This window comes from Loxodonta africana, chromosome 9, assembly GCF_030014295.1.
Source record: "Loxodonta africana isolate mLoxAfr1 chromosome 9, mLoxAfr1.hap2, whole genome shotgun sequence".
Taxonomy (NCBI): Eukaryota; Metazoa; Chordata; class Mammalia; order Proboscidea; family Elephantidae; genus Loxodonta; species Loxodonta africana.
The window spans coordinates 64,704,509-64,718,727 of NC_087350.1; the positions used below are offsets into that span (position 1 = coordinate 64,704,509).

General features: G+C 39.0%; 1 protein-coding gene across 2 annotated transcripts in view; it reads right to left on the reverse strand.

Moving 5' to 3' along the window:
• Positions 1-2,959: 2,959 nt before the first annotated feature.
• KIAA1958 (KIAA1958 ortholog) overlaps positions 2,960-14,219 on the reverse strand; it is a 153,559-nt gene continuing 142,299 nt past the window's right edge. For both annotated transcript variants that reach the window (XM_064291603.1, XM_064291604.1), the window contains one exon: positions 2,960-3,766. In XM_064291603.1, coding sequence (XP_064147673.1) covers positions 2,960-3,766 — 807 coding nt within the window. The remainder of the gene's footprint in view (positions 3,767-14,219) is intronic.

A 14,219-nucleotide genomic window follows, 5' to 3' on the forward strand; every position in this document is an offset into this window, starting at 1 on the left:
TGCAAATTGATATTCAATCCCATTTCTGAGCCCAGAAAACCAAAGGTGAGTGGAGGAAACACTCTTAATTTCCCCCCTCTCTTCTCTTGTGATTCTCCTTTCTTTTGATTTAGGCCAAGAGCAGAAAATCATGGAGTCACCAGTGGATATGATTTAGAGCCGGCTTGAAAGACAGAACAGCTGCCTTAGCTGAACACCAGCTAGAACTCTATGCCCCCATTGCCTCCTGCAAGATCCTTTGAGGAAGGCCATGGCCATGTACACAGAAGGATGCTTCTCCATTTCAGCAGGTTTACCAGGTTTTACCACATAGATCTAATGTGTGTGTATACACAGATACACATATACACACAAATACATAATACAGAGAGCACCTAGTACAATTTATGGCACAGAATAGCACTCGATAAATATATTCTCTTCCTCACTCCATTCCCCAAGGAGGCATGTAATTAATGAACAGCATTTAGGATGATGAAATACAATTCTTTCATTCCTTCAAGTTTTCACTAAAGATTCACTCTCCTGATTTTTTATTATCTCGGCATAATCATTCACTTTAGAACTCTGAGGATTTATAGTACATCAAATAAGGGATAAGCAATGCGTTTGAGGCAGAGATGGTTATTGAGCTGATGAGAAGTCAGCATCAGTGGATAGGTTATAGCCTCTGGATCAGTTATTGCTACTTTTGGAGATGTTAAAATCTGAAACTATCCCAGTAATTCCAAATGGCAATTTCTTCTTGAAAATGCTCATTGAATCCACTTAAAACAAAAATGGAGTTTTTATTTAATTAGGTAGCAGGCTCTGCCCAATAGCTCACACAGATTATATTTGTTTCAGTACAGAGCTGACCAGAAAAATGACCATCTGCTTTCCACAAACAAAATACCCTTTGGGTGTTTAGCAAACTGAAGAAAACTGTACCTAATGATTAGTGTCTGTCTCTTTTTAAGCAAAACCCCCAAATCACTGTAGGAAACCAGAACAGTATGTGGTATCAAGTCACATACCCATAATTAAATATTATGTGTTATTTATATATAGATGGAGACAAATCAAAATTAATCTATACTCCGGGGTGGTTAACTAGTAAAGAAAATTATAAATGTGCAGTTACTAAAAATGGAACAACATTAAACCTTAAGGCAGCATTGGCTGTGTCTGCTGGCAAAACAAGTGTTAACATATTTCAATGCCCAGTAATGATTTTTAAGAACAATTAAAAACTAAAATATCTATTTGAAAAAGAAATAGGACTGATTTGAGAACTTCTGCAAGCTGAATTGGTATTGGAATTTTAATTTGGGATTAGAAAGCATACACAGGAATGTCGTGGGATAAAGTTATAGCAATCTTTCCTCAAGTACAAAATAAAGATACCTAGAAAGTATTACTGTTAATCCACACTCTTTGGGCTCCTTTTTCACTTACTGTTGCAGCCAGAACAGTTAAAATTAGAAAGTTCTGCCGACATGTAAGTAACGCATGGTCAGGGTGAATGTTACCTGAGTGCAATGGTTTCAAACTGCATTAGTAAGCCATCATCATGCCCTGATTTTACAACTCTGTCCTTTTGCTAAGTTTGCTTACCTGGCAGGCTGCCGAAATCATTGTGTCCCAAGCATTGATGCCAGCCTAAAATGGTGACATCTATTGTGGCTTAAGTCATGCTTGGACAAAAATATTTCAAAGCTCTTTAATAAACACATTTTGGGCTCTGATTTCTTTGCAGCCTTGTTTTGTCAGATTTTCCTGGTTAAGTCTGAAGGTTACCTTTAGTTGCTTTACAGATCCAATGTTATGTGCTGACAGAATAATTGTATGACACAAAGAACAGATTTTTAAAACCTAAAAAAAAGTTCAAATGAAAACAGCTTCCACGTGGTGCTGAGGAAAAAAACATAGGCACTTCTGCTTCAGGTTTTCACATTTTGATCACAGATTGCTTTTCCAAGGTCCTTTCACTACTGGAAATTCCTTACCGGTAAAAACCACCTATCATATTTTTATGAAAATAATGGAAGCCTTCTATGTTTGTTTGCCAATCGCCACTCCCCAACACCACTGTGACATATTTTCATAAGCACTGCTATGCCAATTTTTTTTAACATATTGCTGTAAAAAAATTAGCATAGCACGTTTATAAAAATACTTTGTGGGGAGAGGGCGCAGCTGGCAAACAAATGTAGAAGGTGTTCTTTATTTACATAAAAATACGGTAGTTCACTGGAAACCTTGTTCTCACACACACTATTTCTGTGCATTAATCTTCTTTCATAAAACTGTCTCCATTGAGAGCACAGACCGAGTTTCTCCTAGGGCCGAGAACAATCCAAGCAGCCCCTGCCTCCCTAACTGCATGACTGAGTGTAGCTCCAGGACCTTTCATCACAGAAGGCTGCTTGCTTTGCAGAACCAAGTTCTTCATCAACAAAAACTGAGGAGTGTCAAGTGCAATTTTTCTTCTGGAAATAGTTAATATGTCTGCTGCTCTTTCTACTTCCCTATTTTGAGTGTAATTCGACAAAGTGTATATTCTCCATAACATTCTAAAGCTACTAGGCTACTGGGATTTTTTTTTTTTAAATGACTACTTAGCCAGTTTTCTTTTTTTTTCTTTTTTTTGAGAAAACCTGTGCTAAAAAGGCACTAGATAAAATGAATTTCCTTACTCTTGTGTCTGTAGCAATATACACTGTGTTAGACTCTATAATTTCAGAAAGGTAACAATTGGATAAAACATTCTAATTATTCAGACTCATTTACTTTCACTTAGAAAATAAATCCAAAGTCAAAGGAACAGCAGGCCACAGCAACGGAGACCACCTAACCATGAAGTTAGTCATCCCCTGCCTCCTTGGTGCTCTGGGTTGCTGCTGACCCTGGCCTTGGCCTCCTGAGTGGCCTCTCACTTATCAGGTAAGCAGGACAGTGGCTTGGAACCAGGGAAGACTCACTGGCTGCAGCTGTGGGATCCAAGCCTCCTGGAGACCTGAGTAAATGAGACAAAGGTGAAGTTCTCACAGTTTTCCAGCTTGACCTTCTTGGCTAAATTTGGGACAATTCCCCGCAAAGACCGCAGACCCATTCTCTGCTCCTCATACCACACACTGCCCGTGTCTGTGGCCTCCTTCCTGGCGGTAAGGTAGAAGGGGGACTTGGCCTCCATTTGGGTGGGTGGCCGGTGTATATACATGTACTTGTAGAGGAGGCAGTAAGGGCACTGTTTGTGTCCCCTGGAATGCTCATGGTAGATCTTCCCATGACACACTCTTGTGGAACTGCTCCGACTCTCCCGCTTTACGCTGTCTGTCCGGGCAAAGTAGGGCTCGTTTTGGGAGTCTTTGAGCAGCTCAATGTCGCCATACATCAGGTCTGCATGCTCCTGCAGCGTCCGCATGTTCAGGTATTGGCTATTGTATTTGACCACAGTGGACAAGAGCGTGATGGGGCTGTCATCCCCCAGACAGCCTGCCTGCCACATCTCCTCCTCATCTGAAAGGGAGAAGTAGACGATGTTGCGAGAACGGGCACCTGACATCCCTGCCTTACTTAGAACCCACAGCTTCTCCTTGAGTTTCTTGGTGGAAGAACTGAAGGTGCTGCTGGTGATGGAAAAGCCCACACCTGCATTCTTCAAGATGCGGTCCAGGCCTCGGCGAATGGCATGGAGCGAGGTGGCCAGGAAGTCTGAACCGTCACTCTTCTTAACGGTGACATAAAAGTTCTCGAGCAGCTCATTCAACTTTGCTGCAGGGATCTCAAATGAGACAAACACTGAGGTTATACATTTGAGGACACCCAGCCAGACCCCTCCTTCTTTCTCCTAATGCTCACCAGGGGCTGTATTGTGGACCAGATCTTTTGTGGTGTCTAGAGGGGACCCCTTAGCATGATAAAAAAAAAATTTTTTTTTTTTATGGAGTGGAAAAAACAGTTGACTTTAAGCTGGGAGATCTGGGATCTGTATTTGGTTCCACTTTCTCTTTAAACCTCAGTGTTTCAATCTGCAAAATGGGACACAATCAGTACTTTCTCGAAGGATTGTTTTAATGCTTAAATAAAATAGTGGATGTGAAAAGGCTTGTAAACAGTGACGAGCAAACACACATATGTGTGTGGAAAAGAAAAAATATATATATAAATTATTATTACCATTGGCCTTTGTAACTTTTACTATTCCTCTCTGGAAGGTTCTTTCTTCTTTTTAGCATATCGTTTCTCTCCCTCCAAAAAAATTCAACTATCCTCTCTACAGAATTACTGAATTAAACTTATCAAACTCTGACTCACTGTTGCATTAATTTCCTTGGAATCTGAACAACCTATTTGGTAATACTGTTACTAAACATGAATGGTGCTGTAGGGGAAGATAACTGATATATCCATTTTGCATAGCAAGTTAATGCTGCTTGAGTTTTTATTTGAATTTATCTGGAAAGGACTTGAAATATCTCTGGCTATGAGGTTTTAATATCGACATTAGTTCAAAGGATATGAAAAATTAGTCATTATAATGACAATTAGAGAGACCTCCTTTATCTGTGTGTAGTAAGAGGAGAAAGAAGTCTGGCTGGTAAAAGGCTTTATTTTCAAGATGAAGCTAGGAAGAGGAAACCAGACTTTGTTCATAGTCTATTTAGGCTGAAAACACATTCTAAGACAAAAATAAAGTCACAATATAAAAATGTTCATGACATAGAAACTTTATAGGTAACGTTCATTCTTCAAATAACCTTTGCGTCAAAGAGAAAAAATAAATTATAGATAAAAAATGAGCCAAACTGTGTGATGGAAAACTTTAAGAAATGAATAGTGGTGACGGTGTACAACACAGTGAATGTAATTAATGCCACTAAATTAACATTTAAGAATGGCTAAAAGGGCAAATTTTTTGTTATATATATTTTACACAATAAAATTTTTTAAATGAGCCAATCTGAAAATATCACTTATCAAAATGTATGAGACACTGCTAACTGAGATTAACATCGCAGTTTTGAATGACTTTGTTAGAAAACTTTATTGAAAATAAGCAAACTGATAATTCAACTAAAAAGCTAGAAAACAAACGAAATTTTAAAAAAAGGAAAGTGAATCAATAAATATAAAAACATAAAATTAATCTACTAGAAAAATACAAATTGGGATAGGTAAAAAATGAAAATATGTAATCTTTGAAAAGACCTATAAAGTTAGCAAACTTCTAGCAGGTCTGAAAGAAAGAGAAAGCAAGAGCAAGGAAGAGGAGCAAAGGAATTATACATTTAAACATTAGGAATAAGAAAGATTCTAACTACAGAAAATATAAAGAATATGAAAAATGCTATATACTTTATACATATTAATATAAAAATCTGGATAACCTGAACAATTTTCTAGCCAAATATAAATCACCAAAGTTGATTCAATAAGAGGCAAAAGATCTGAATAGCGCCCAAAAAGAAAAGATAGTGAAATGATTGTCAAAGATGTACTGCTCCTAAAGAGATGGCTTTAAGGGTGCTTTCTAATAAGCATTTAAGGAGTCTAATTTTCTTTGGCATTTAAACACTTTTGTTGTTACTCTTACTATTGGGTGCCTAGGAGATTCCAACCCATGCTTTTTTTTTTTTTTCATTTAAACACTTTTGTTGTTACTGTTGGGTGTCTAGTATTCCAACTCACAGTGACCCCATGTGACATAGTAGAACTGCCCCCATAGGGTTTTCTTGGCTGTAAGCTTAATGGAAGCAGATCACCAAGTCTTTCTCCCGCAGAGCCACTGGGTGGGCTCAAACTGCGAGCCTTGGGGTTAGCAGCCAAGTGCTTAACCATGTGTGCCACCAAAGCTCCTTTTAAATACTTCCAGGGTGTAGGAAAAAGACAAAAAGGTTCTTCATTAATTTATAACCAGAATCTGATCAATATCACACCAAAAACCAAAGTATATGAATATAAATGTGAGCTTCCCTAAGTAAAAGACAGGCAGTCTTCATTTTGCACAGTACCCTGCTAACTGAAACACATACACATTAGAACAGTTCCAAGTGAGGACATGGCTCTGATATGCACTAATTTCAATTAACATGGTACCACGTAAAACAAAGTCAAATTCAGGACTGTAGTAAAACACTACTGTATCAAGACAAGGAGGGATTTTTGCAGAATGTAAGGATGATTCAGTCTGAAGAAATATATATTTTTTTAATTTTTATTGTGCTTTAAGTGAAAGTTTACAAATCAAGTCAGTCTCTCCTACAAAAATTTATATACACCTTGCTGTATACTCCTAGTTGCTCTCCCCCTAATGAGAAAGCACACTCCTTCCCTCCACTCTATATTTTCGTGTCCATTAGCCCGCTTCTGACCCCCTCTGCCCTCTCATCTCTCCTCCAGACAGGAGCTGCCCACATACTCTCGTGTCTACTTGATCCAAGAAGCTCACTCTTCACTAGTATCATTTTCTATCCCATAAAAAAAAAAAAAAAATCCCTGTTTGAAGAGTTGGCTTTGGGAATGGTTCTTGTCTTGGGCTAACAGAAGGTCTGGGAACCATGACCTCCGGGGTCCTTCTAGTCTCAGTCGGACACTTAAATCTGGCCTTTTTATGAGAATTTGAGGTCTGCATCCCACTGCTCTCCTGAGAAATATTTTAATACAATTGATTTATTCATACATTAAGGAGAAAAAATATAAATCTTGATAAATAACTTAAAAATTCATTTGAAAATAATTTCATATCCCTTTCAAATTTTTTAAAAACTCTCATTAAATTTAGATTGGGGAAAAAAAAAACAAAACTCTCTTACTATGAAGAAGAGTATTTTGGAGACAAGAACCCTAAGAATTATACCCAAGATGAAAACAGGAGAATCCTCTTATGAAGTCAGGAACAAGATGAGCATACTGAATATCACTGCTATCATATAACACAGATTTATTGTTCTGGAGGGTCTAGCCAATCAAAAAACATATATACTTATATGTATATAGGAAAGGAAAATGACAAAAATACAATTTTACTCTGATAATATGATTGTTGGTCTTGAAAATCCAAGAGATTCAGTTGAAAAGCTATCAGGAAGAATAGGGTAGCCGTATATATAATATAAAAAGCAACAGCCTTAAGGGGACTTCTAAGTCAATTGGCATAATAAACTCTATTATGATAACATTCTGCATCCCACTTAGAAGTGTGACGTCTGGGGTCTTAAATGCTAACAAGCGGCCATCTAAGATGTATCAATTGGTCTCAACCTATCAGGATCAAAGGAGAATGAAGAACACCAAGGTCACATGATAATTATGAACCCGAGACAGAAAGGGCCACATGAACTAGAGACTTACATCATCCTGAGACCAGAAGAACTAGATGGTGCCCAGCCACAACTGATGACTGCCCTGACAGGGAACACAAGAGAGAACTCCTGAGGGAGCAGGAGAACAGTGCGATGCAGACCCCAAATTCTCATAAAAAGACCAGACTTAATGGTCTGACTGAGACTAGAAGATTCCTGGCAGTCATGGTCCCCAAACCTTCTGTTGGCCCAGGACAGGAACCATTCCTGAAGACTACTCGTCAGACATGGAAGAGACTGGACAATGGGCTGGAGAGAGATGCTGATGAAGAGTGAGCTACTTGTATCAGGTGGACACTTGAGACTGTATTAACATCTCCTGTCTGGAGGGGAGATGGGAGGGTAGAGACGGTTAGAAACTGGCAACAGGGTCACGAAAAGAGAGACTGGAAGAAGGGAGTGGGCTGACTCATTAGGGGGAGAGTAAATGGAAGTATGTAGTAAGGTGTATGTATATAAGCTTACATGTGACAGACTGACTTGATTTGTAAACTTTCACTTAAAGCACAATAAAAATTATTTAAAAAAAAAAAAAGCAACAGCTTTCTTATATACCAGCAATAGCCAGTTCAGTCAACTTCCTAGTAACCATTACACCACAAATCAGCTGGTTTCAGATTTTTTATGTTGTCACTTCTAACTCTATTTGCAGATGTTAACTTCTCTGTGCATTAGTTGGGACTCATCTGTTTTCGAGAGATAGATATAACTTGTACAAGGCTAGGCAAAAGGGATATTAGAACAAGACGACTCCCAGGCCATCAGGACACTCTCCTCTCTATCTCTCTTCTCTGTGCAGACCACAGGTACCTTCAGGTATTTTTTCTCATTTTCAGTATAAAAAACTTGAAAGGATGAATCTGATTGGTCTACTCCTGATCCAAACAATGAACCAAAATGTGGTCCATTGTACTAATAATATTATAGCTTCTGCAGTAACTATGTGGATTGAAGGAGAAGAGTAGTTCCTAGATAAGGAGTACTGAGAAGAAAATCTTATTTATTACCTTAGTACTTAAATAAATAAATAAAATCACCTCTGATAGCCTCTGTTGCCCTTAGGATAATTTCCAAACAGTTTATCTTATTTACAAGTCTTCACAATCAGCTTCCACTCTGTGGTAGATTGTTTGCAAAGACAGCCATAACAATTCCTTCCATCCCTGTGCACACCTCTTTGCAAAATGACTTTGATGCTCCTATCAAAAGGTGGAATCTGTTTTCCCACCTTTGAATCTGGGCTGGTCATGTGACTTTTATTTTGACTAACAGAGTGCAGAAGAAATGACAATGTATGAATTCCAGGACTGGGCCTCAAGGGACCTTACAGGTTCTGCTTTTGTCTTCTAAGTACCTGGTGTTGCCATGTGAGGAAGCTCAGGGTTAGCCTGTTGGAGCATAGGAACATGTGGAACAAAGATGACCTGTCTCTCACCTAACAACCAGATGACTGCATCACATGAGCACCCCAAGTAAGACCAGTAAAAGAACCACTCAGAGGATGCTGTAAAGATGACAGCATGAGCAGGTCTAGGATCTCAACCCTACCCACATGAACACCAAGAAAGCAACCCTGAAGAGGTAGGCAAAGGATGGCATCAAGAAGCCACAAACTGAAAAAACATATGGACAAATTTCAAATGGTGGGAAAATTTCTTCTTCCATTGTTCCCACCCCTCCCTCTCTTGATGTAGCAGACAGACAGCTGCAGTGGAGCAGCAGGCACAGCCACAGCTGACGCGCGCCTCTCCTGTGCTCTGATGAGGGCCCTGATCTCTGAGTCCACAGTAAAAAAGACAGATATTCCTGGTGGACTGTTCAGGATGTGTCATGGATTGAATTGTGTCCCCCCCAAAATATCTGTCAAAAATATGTGTCAAATTAGCTGAGTCATGATTCCCAGTATTGTCTGATTGTCCACCATTTTGTCATCTGATGTCATTTTCCTATGTGTTATAAATCCTACTTCTATGATGTTAATGAGGCAGGATTAGAGGCAGTTATGTTAATGAGGCAGGATTCAAGCTACAAGATTAGGTTGTGTCTTATGTCAATCTTTTTTGAAAAATAAAAGAGAGAAGCAAGCAGAGGGACAGGGGGGCTTCATAAAAACAAGAGCCAGGAGAATAGTGAGTCCTTTGGACCTACGGTCCCTAGGCTGAGAAGCTCTTAGACCGTGGAAGATTGATGACAAGGACTTTCCCCCAGAGCCAACAGAGAAAGAAAGCCTTCCCCTGGAGCTGGCACCCTGAATTCAGACTTCTAGCCTCCTAGATTGTGAGAGAAAAAATTTCTCTTTGTTAAAGCCATCCACTTGTAGTATTTCTGTTATAGCAGCACTAGATAACTAAGACAGGGTGTATGTTCTGACAGTATGTGTGCTGCCTGAAGGACTAGAACCTCTGTCTGGCCTGAATTGGAGCCCTCACAGAGTGGGGAAGAGAGCAGTGAGCAAGGACTGAAGGCTGTGCCCACCTAGGAACACATTGATCAGTTTGTGTTTTCTGATTGGTCTGGAAGCCACTGAAGGACTAAAATCTGAGTTTGACCTGATTTAGAGGTCTCACAGGGTTGGGTAGGGAGTGGTGAGCAAAGTCTGAAGACTTCACCTGCCTAAGATTTTCTTGCAGAATTTAGTGCTTTTGAAAGTACCATGTATATGGGAAGTTGGAAAGGCTAATACACTGTAAGAGTCTAATGTCTTAGTGGAGTCCCTGGGTGGTGCAAATGGTTAAGCACTTGACTCACAACTGAAAGTGGGTGGCTTAAACCCACCCAGAGGTGTCTCAGAAGACAGGCCTGGCAATCTGCTTTTGAAGGGTCACAGCATTGAAAACCCTATGGAGCAGTTCTACTCTGCACACATGGGGTCGCCATGAGTCAGAATCAACTTGATGGCAAGTAACAATAACAGCAAGAAAAACAACAATGCCCCAGCATTAACAAAATATCACAAGGCACACAAAGAAACTGAAAATTATGGCCCATTCAAAAGAACAAGATTAAGAAAGAGAAATCACCTCTACAAAAACCTGGACAATAAACAAATTTCAATACATACTACAAAACTACAGTAATCTAAATAGCCTGGTGTTGGTATAATGATACGCATATAGAACAATAGAACAGAATTGAGAGTCCAGAAATAAACCATACATCTTTGGCCAATTTATTTTTGACAGAAGTGCTAAGTCCATTCAATGAAGGAAGAATAGTCTCTTCAACAAATGGTTCTGGGACAATTGGATCTCCAAATGCAGAAAAGTGAAGCTAGACCCATGCCTTCCACCGTATATGAAAATTAACTCAAATGGATTAAAGACCTAAATGTAAGAACTAAAACCATACTATTCTTAGAAGAAAACATTGGGGTAATGCTTTGGGAAGTAGTTTTTTTTTTTTTTTTTTTTTTACAGTAGATTCTTAGATGTGACATCAAAAGTGTAAGCAACAAAAGACAAAATAGACAAATTAGAATTCATCAAAATTAAAACCTGTGTGCATCAAAGGACTTTATCAACAATGTGAAGAGACAACCTACAGATTGGGAGAAAATTTTTGAGAACCATATATCTGATAAGAGTTTGATGTACAAAATATAAAGAACTCCTACAACTTAATGACAAAAAGACAAACAACTCAATTTTGAAAAAGTAGGCAAATAGACATTTCACCAAAGAAGATATACAAATAGCCAAAACCACAGGAAGAGATGCTCAATGTTATTAGCCATTAATAAGTGCAAATCAAATCCACAATGAGATAACACTTTACCTCTGACTGTGATCAGGAAAACAACAAGTTTTGGTGAGAATGTGGAAAAATTGGAACCCTCATCCATTGTTCGTGGGATTGTAAAATGATGCAGCCACCGTGGGCAACAATTTGACAGTTCCTCAAAAAGTTAAACACAGAATTACCATATGACCCAGAAATTCCACTCCTAGGTATATATCCAAAAGAGCTGAATGCAAGAACATAAAAAGATACTTACACACCGAAGTTCACTGCAGCACTATTCACAATAGCCAAAAGATGGAAACAATCTGAGTGTCTATCAACAGATGAATGGATAAACAAAATGTGGTATAGATATATAAATGAGATATTAATCATAAAAAGAAATGAAGTCCTGATACATGTTACGACATGGATGAACCTTGAAAACATTATGCCAAGTAAAGTAAGTCAATCACAAAAGAACAAAATTATATGATCCTACTTATATGAAATATCTAGAATAGGCTAATGTATAGAGATTAAAGTTCATTAGTGGTTTCAGGGATGGGAGGGAGAAAGGGGGAGTCACTGCTTAATGGGAACTGAGTTTCTATTAAGGATAGTGGAAAAAAATTGGAAATGGATAGTGGTGGTGTTTGCACAACTTGACGAATCTAATTGTCACTGAATTGTACATGTAAAAAAGACTGAAATGGCAAATGTTTTGTTATATATATATTTTTGTCACCAAAAAGAAAAGAAAAGAACGACCCAGCTGAACTCAGCCCAAAATGCTAACCCACTGAATCATGAACAAATAAAACGAATGTTGCTTTAAGCCACTAAGTTTTGGGCGGTTCGTTATGTAGTGACAGGTAACTGATACATACCCTATTTCTCTAGCCTGATCTCCTGTTCTCTTTTTTTCTATCTTCCAGCCTCATTGAAATTTTTTCCATTCCTAGAAACCACCAGAGCCCTGGTGATACAGTGGTTAAGAGCTACAGTGAGATACCACTGCTAACCAAAAGAAACCACAAGGTTCTTTCTTGCTTCCAAGTCTTTGCATATGCTAATTCCTCTGGCTAGAATGTTTTTTTTTCCTTCATCCTTCTCTATCTGAACAATCTCTATGCATTCTTCCACACCCAGCTCAAATTCTGCTTTCTACATAAAGGCTTCTTCAGCTTTCTTAAGCAAGGCTACTCTCTCATCTGGGATCCCAGAGCATTTAATTTAAATTTTTATTACTGCCTTTTCCATATTGCACACCCTCTTATCTATTCACCTAATCTGTCTCTCTGAGTGGACTGAAACTTCCCTGAAGGCAAGAACTACATGAGACAATAGATTCATGACTGGTCTTCACACATACTGGAAGGCTGGAAATACATATAATTGGTCTTTAGTGAACTGACAAATGTGGGTAAAATTAATTATCACTGAAGTCAGGTGAACCAGGCTGGCTTAGAATGCTGAACATTTTTCTTGATTTCCACAGAATACCACAAGGCTCCACACTCAGTTGTATCACCATTCTTGGGAATAGGCATAAATATGGATCTCTTCCAGTCAGTTGGCCAGGAAGCTGTCTTCCGTATTTCTTGGCATAGATGAGTGAGCACCTCCAGTGCTGCATCTGTTTGTTGAAACATCTCAATTGATATTCCATCAATTCCTGGAGCCTTGTTTTTCGCCAATGCCTTCAGAGCACCTTGGACTTCTTCCTTCAGTACCATCGGTTCCTGATCATACGCCATCTCTTGAAATAGTTGAACATTGACTAATTCTTTTCGGTATAATGACTCTGTGTATTCCTTCCATCTTCTTTTGATGCTTCCTGCATCATTTAATATTTTCCCCATAGAATCCTTCACTATTGCAACTCGAGGCTTGAATTTTTTCTTCAGTTCTTTCAGCTTGAGAAACACTGAGGATGTTCTTCCCTTTTGGTTTTCCATCTCCAGCTCTTTGCACATGTCATTATAATACTTTACTCCACCTGAGTGTGGAAATTATAGAAGAATATCATTAATATCACACCCAAGCAAAATTTTGCTGAAGATCATTCAACACAGGCTGCAGCAGTATATTGACAGGTAACTGCCAGAAATTCAGGCCGCTTTCAGAAGAGGACGTGGAACCAGGGATATCATTGCTGATGTCAGATGGATCCTGGCTGAAAGCAGAGAATACCAGAAGGATGTTTACCTGTGTTTTATTGACTATGCAAAGGCATTCGACTGTGTGGATCATAACAAATTATGGATAACATTGCGAAGATTGGGAATTCCAGAACACTTAATTGTGCTCATGAGGAACCTTTACATAGATCAAGAGTCAGCTGTTCGGACAGAACAAGGGGATACTGATTGGTTTAAAGTCAGGAAAGGTGTGCGTCAAGGTTGTATTCTTTCACCATACCTATTCAATCTGTACGCTGAGCAAATAATCCGAGAAACTGGACTATATGAAGAAGAACGGGGCATCAGGATTGGAGGAAGACTCATTAACAACCTGTGTTATGCAGATGACACAACCTTGCTTGCTGAAAGTGAAGAGGACTTGAAGCACTTACTAATGAAGATCAAAGACCACAGCCTTCAGTATGGATCGCACCTCAACAAAAAGAAAACAAAACCCTCACAACTGGACCAATGAGCAACATCATCATAAACGGAGAAAAGATTGAAGTTGTCAAGGATTTCATTTTACTTGGATCCACAATCAACACCCACGGAAGCAGCAGTCAAGAAATCAAAAGCCGCATTGCATTGGGTAAATCTGCTGCAAAGACCTCTTTAAAGTGTTGAAGAGCAAAGATGTCACCCTGAAGACTAAGGTGCGCCTGACCCAAGCCATGGTATTTTCAATCGCATCATATGCATGTGAAAGCTGGACAATGAATAAAGAAGACCAAAGAAGAGCTGACGCCTTTGAATTGTGGTGTTGGTGAAGAATATTGAATATACCATGGACTGCCAAAAGAATGAACAAATCTGTCTTAGAAGAAGTACAAACAGAATGCTCCTTAGAAGCAAGGATGGTGAGACTGCGTCTTACATACTTTGGACATGTTGTCAGGAGAGATCAGTCCCTAGAGAAGGACATCATGCTTGGCAGAGTACAGGGTCAGTGGAAAAGAGGAAGACC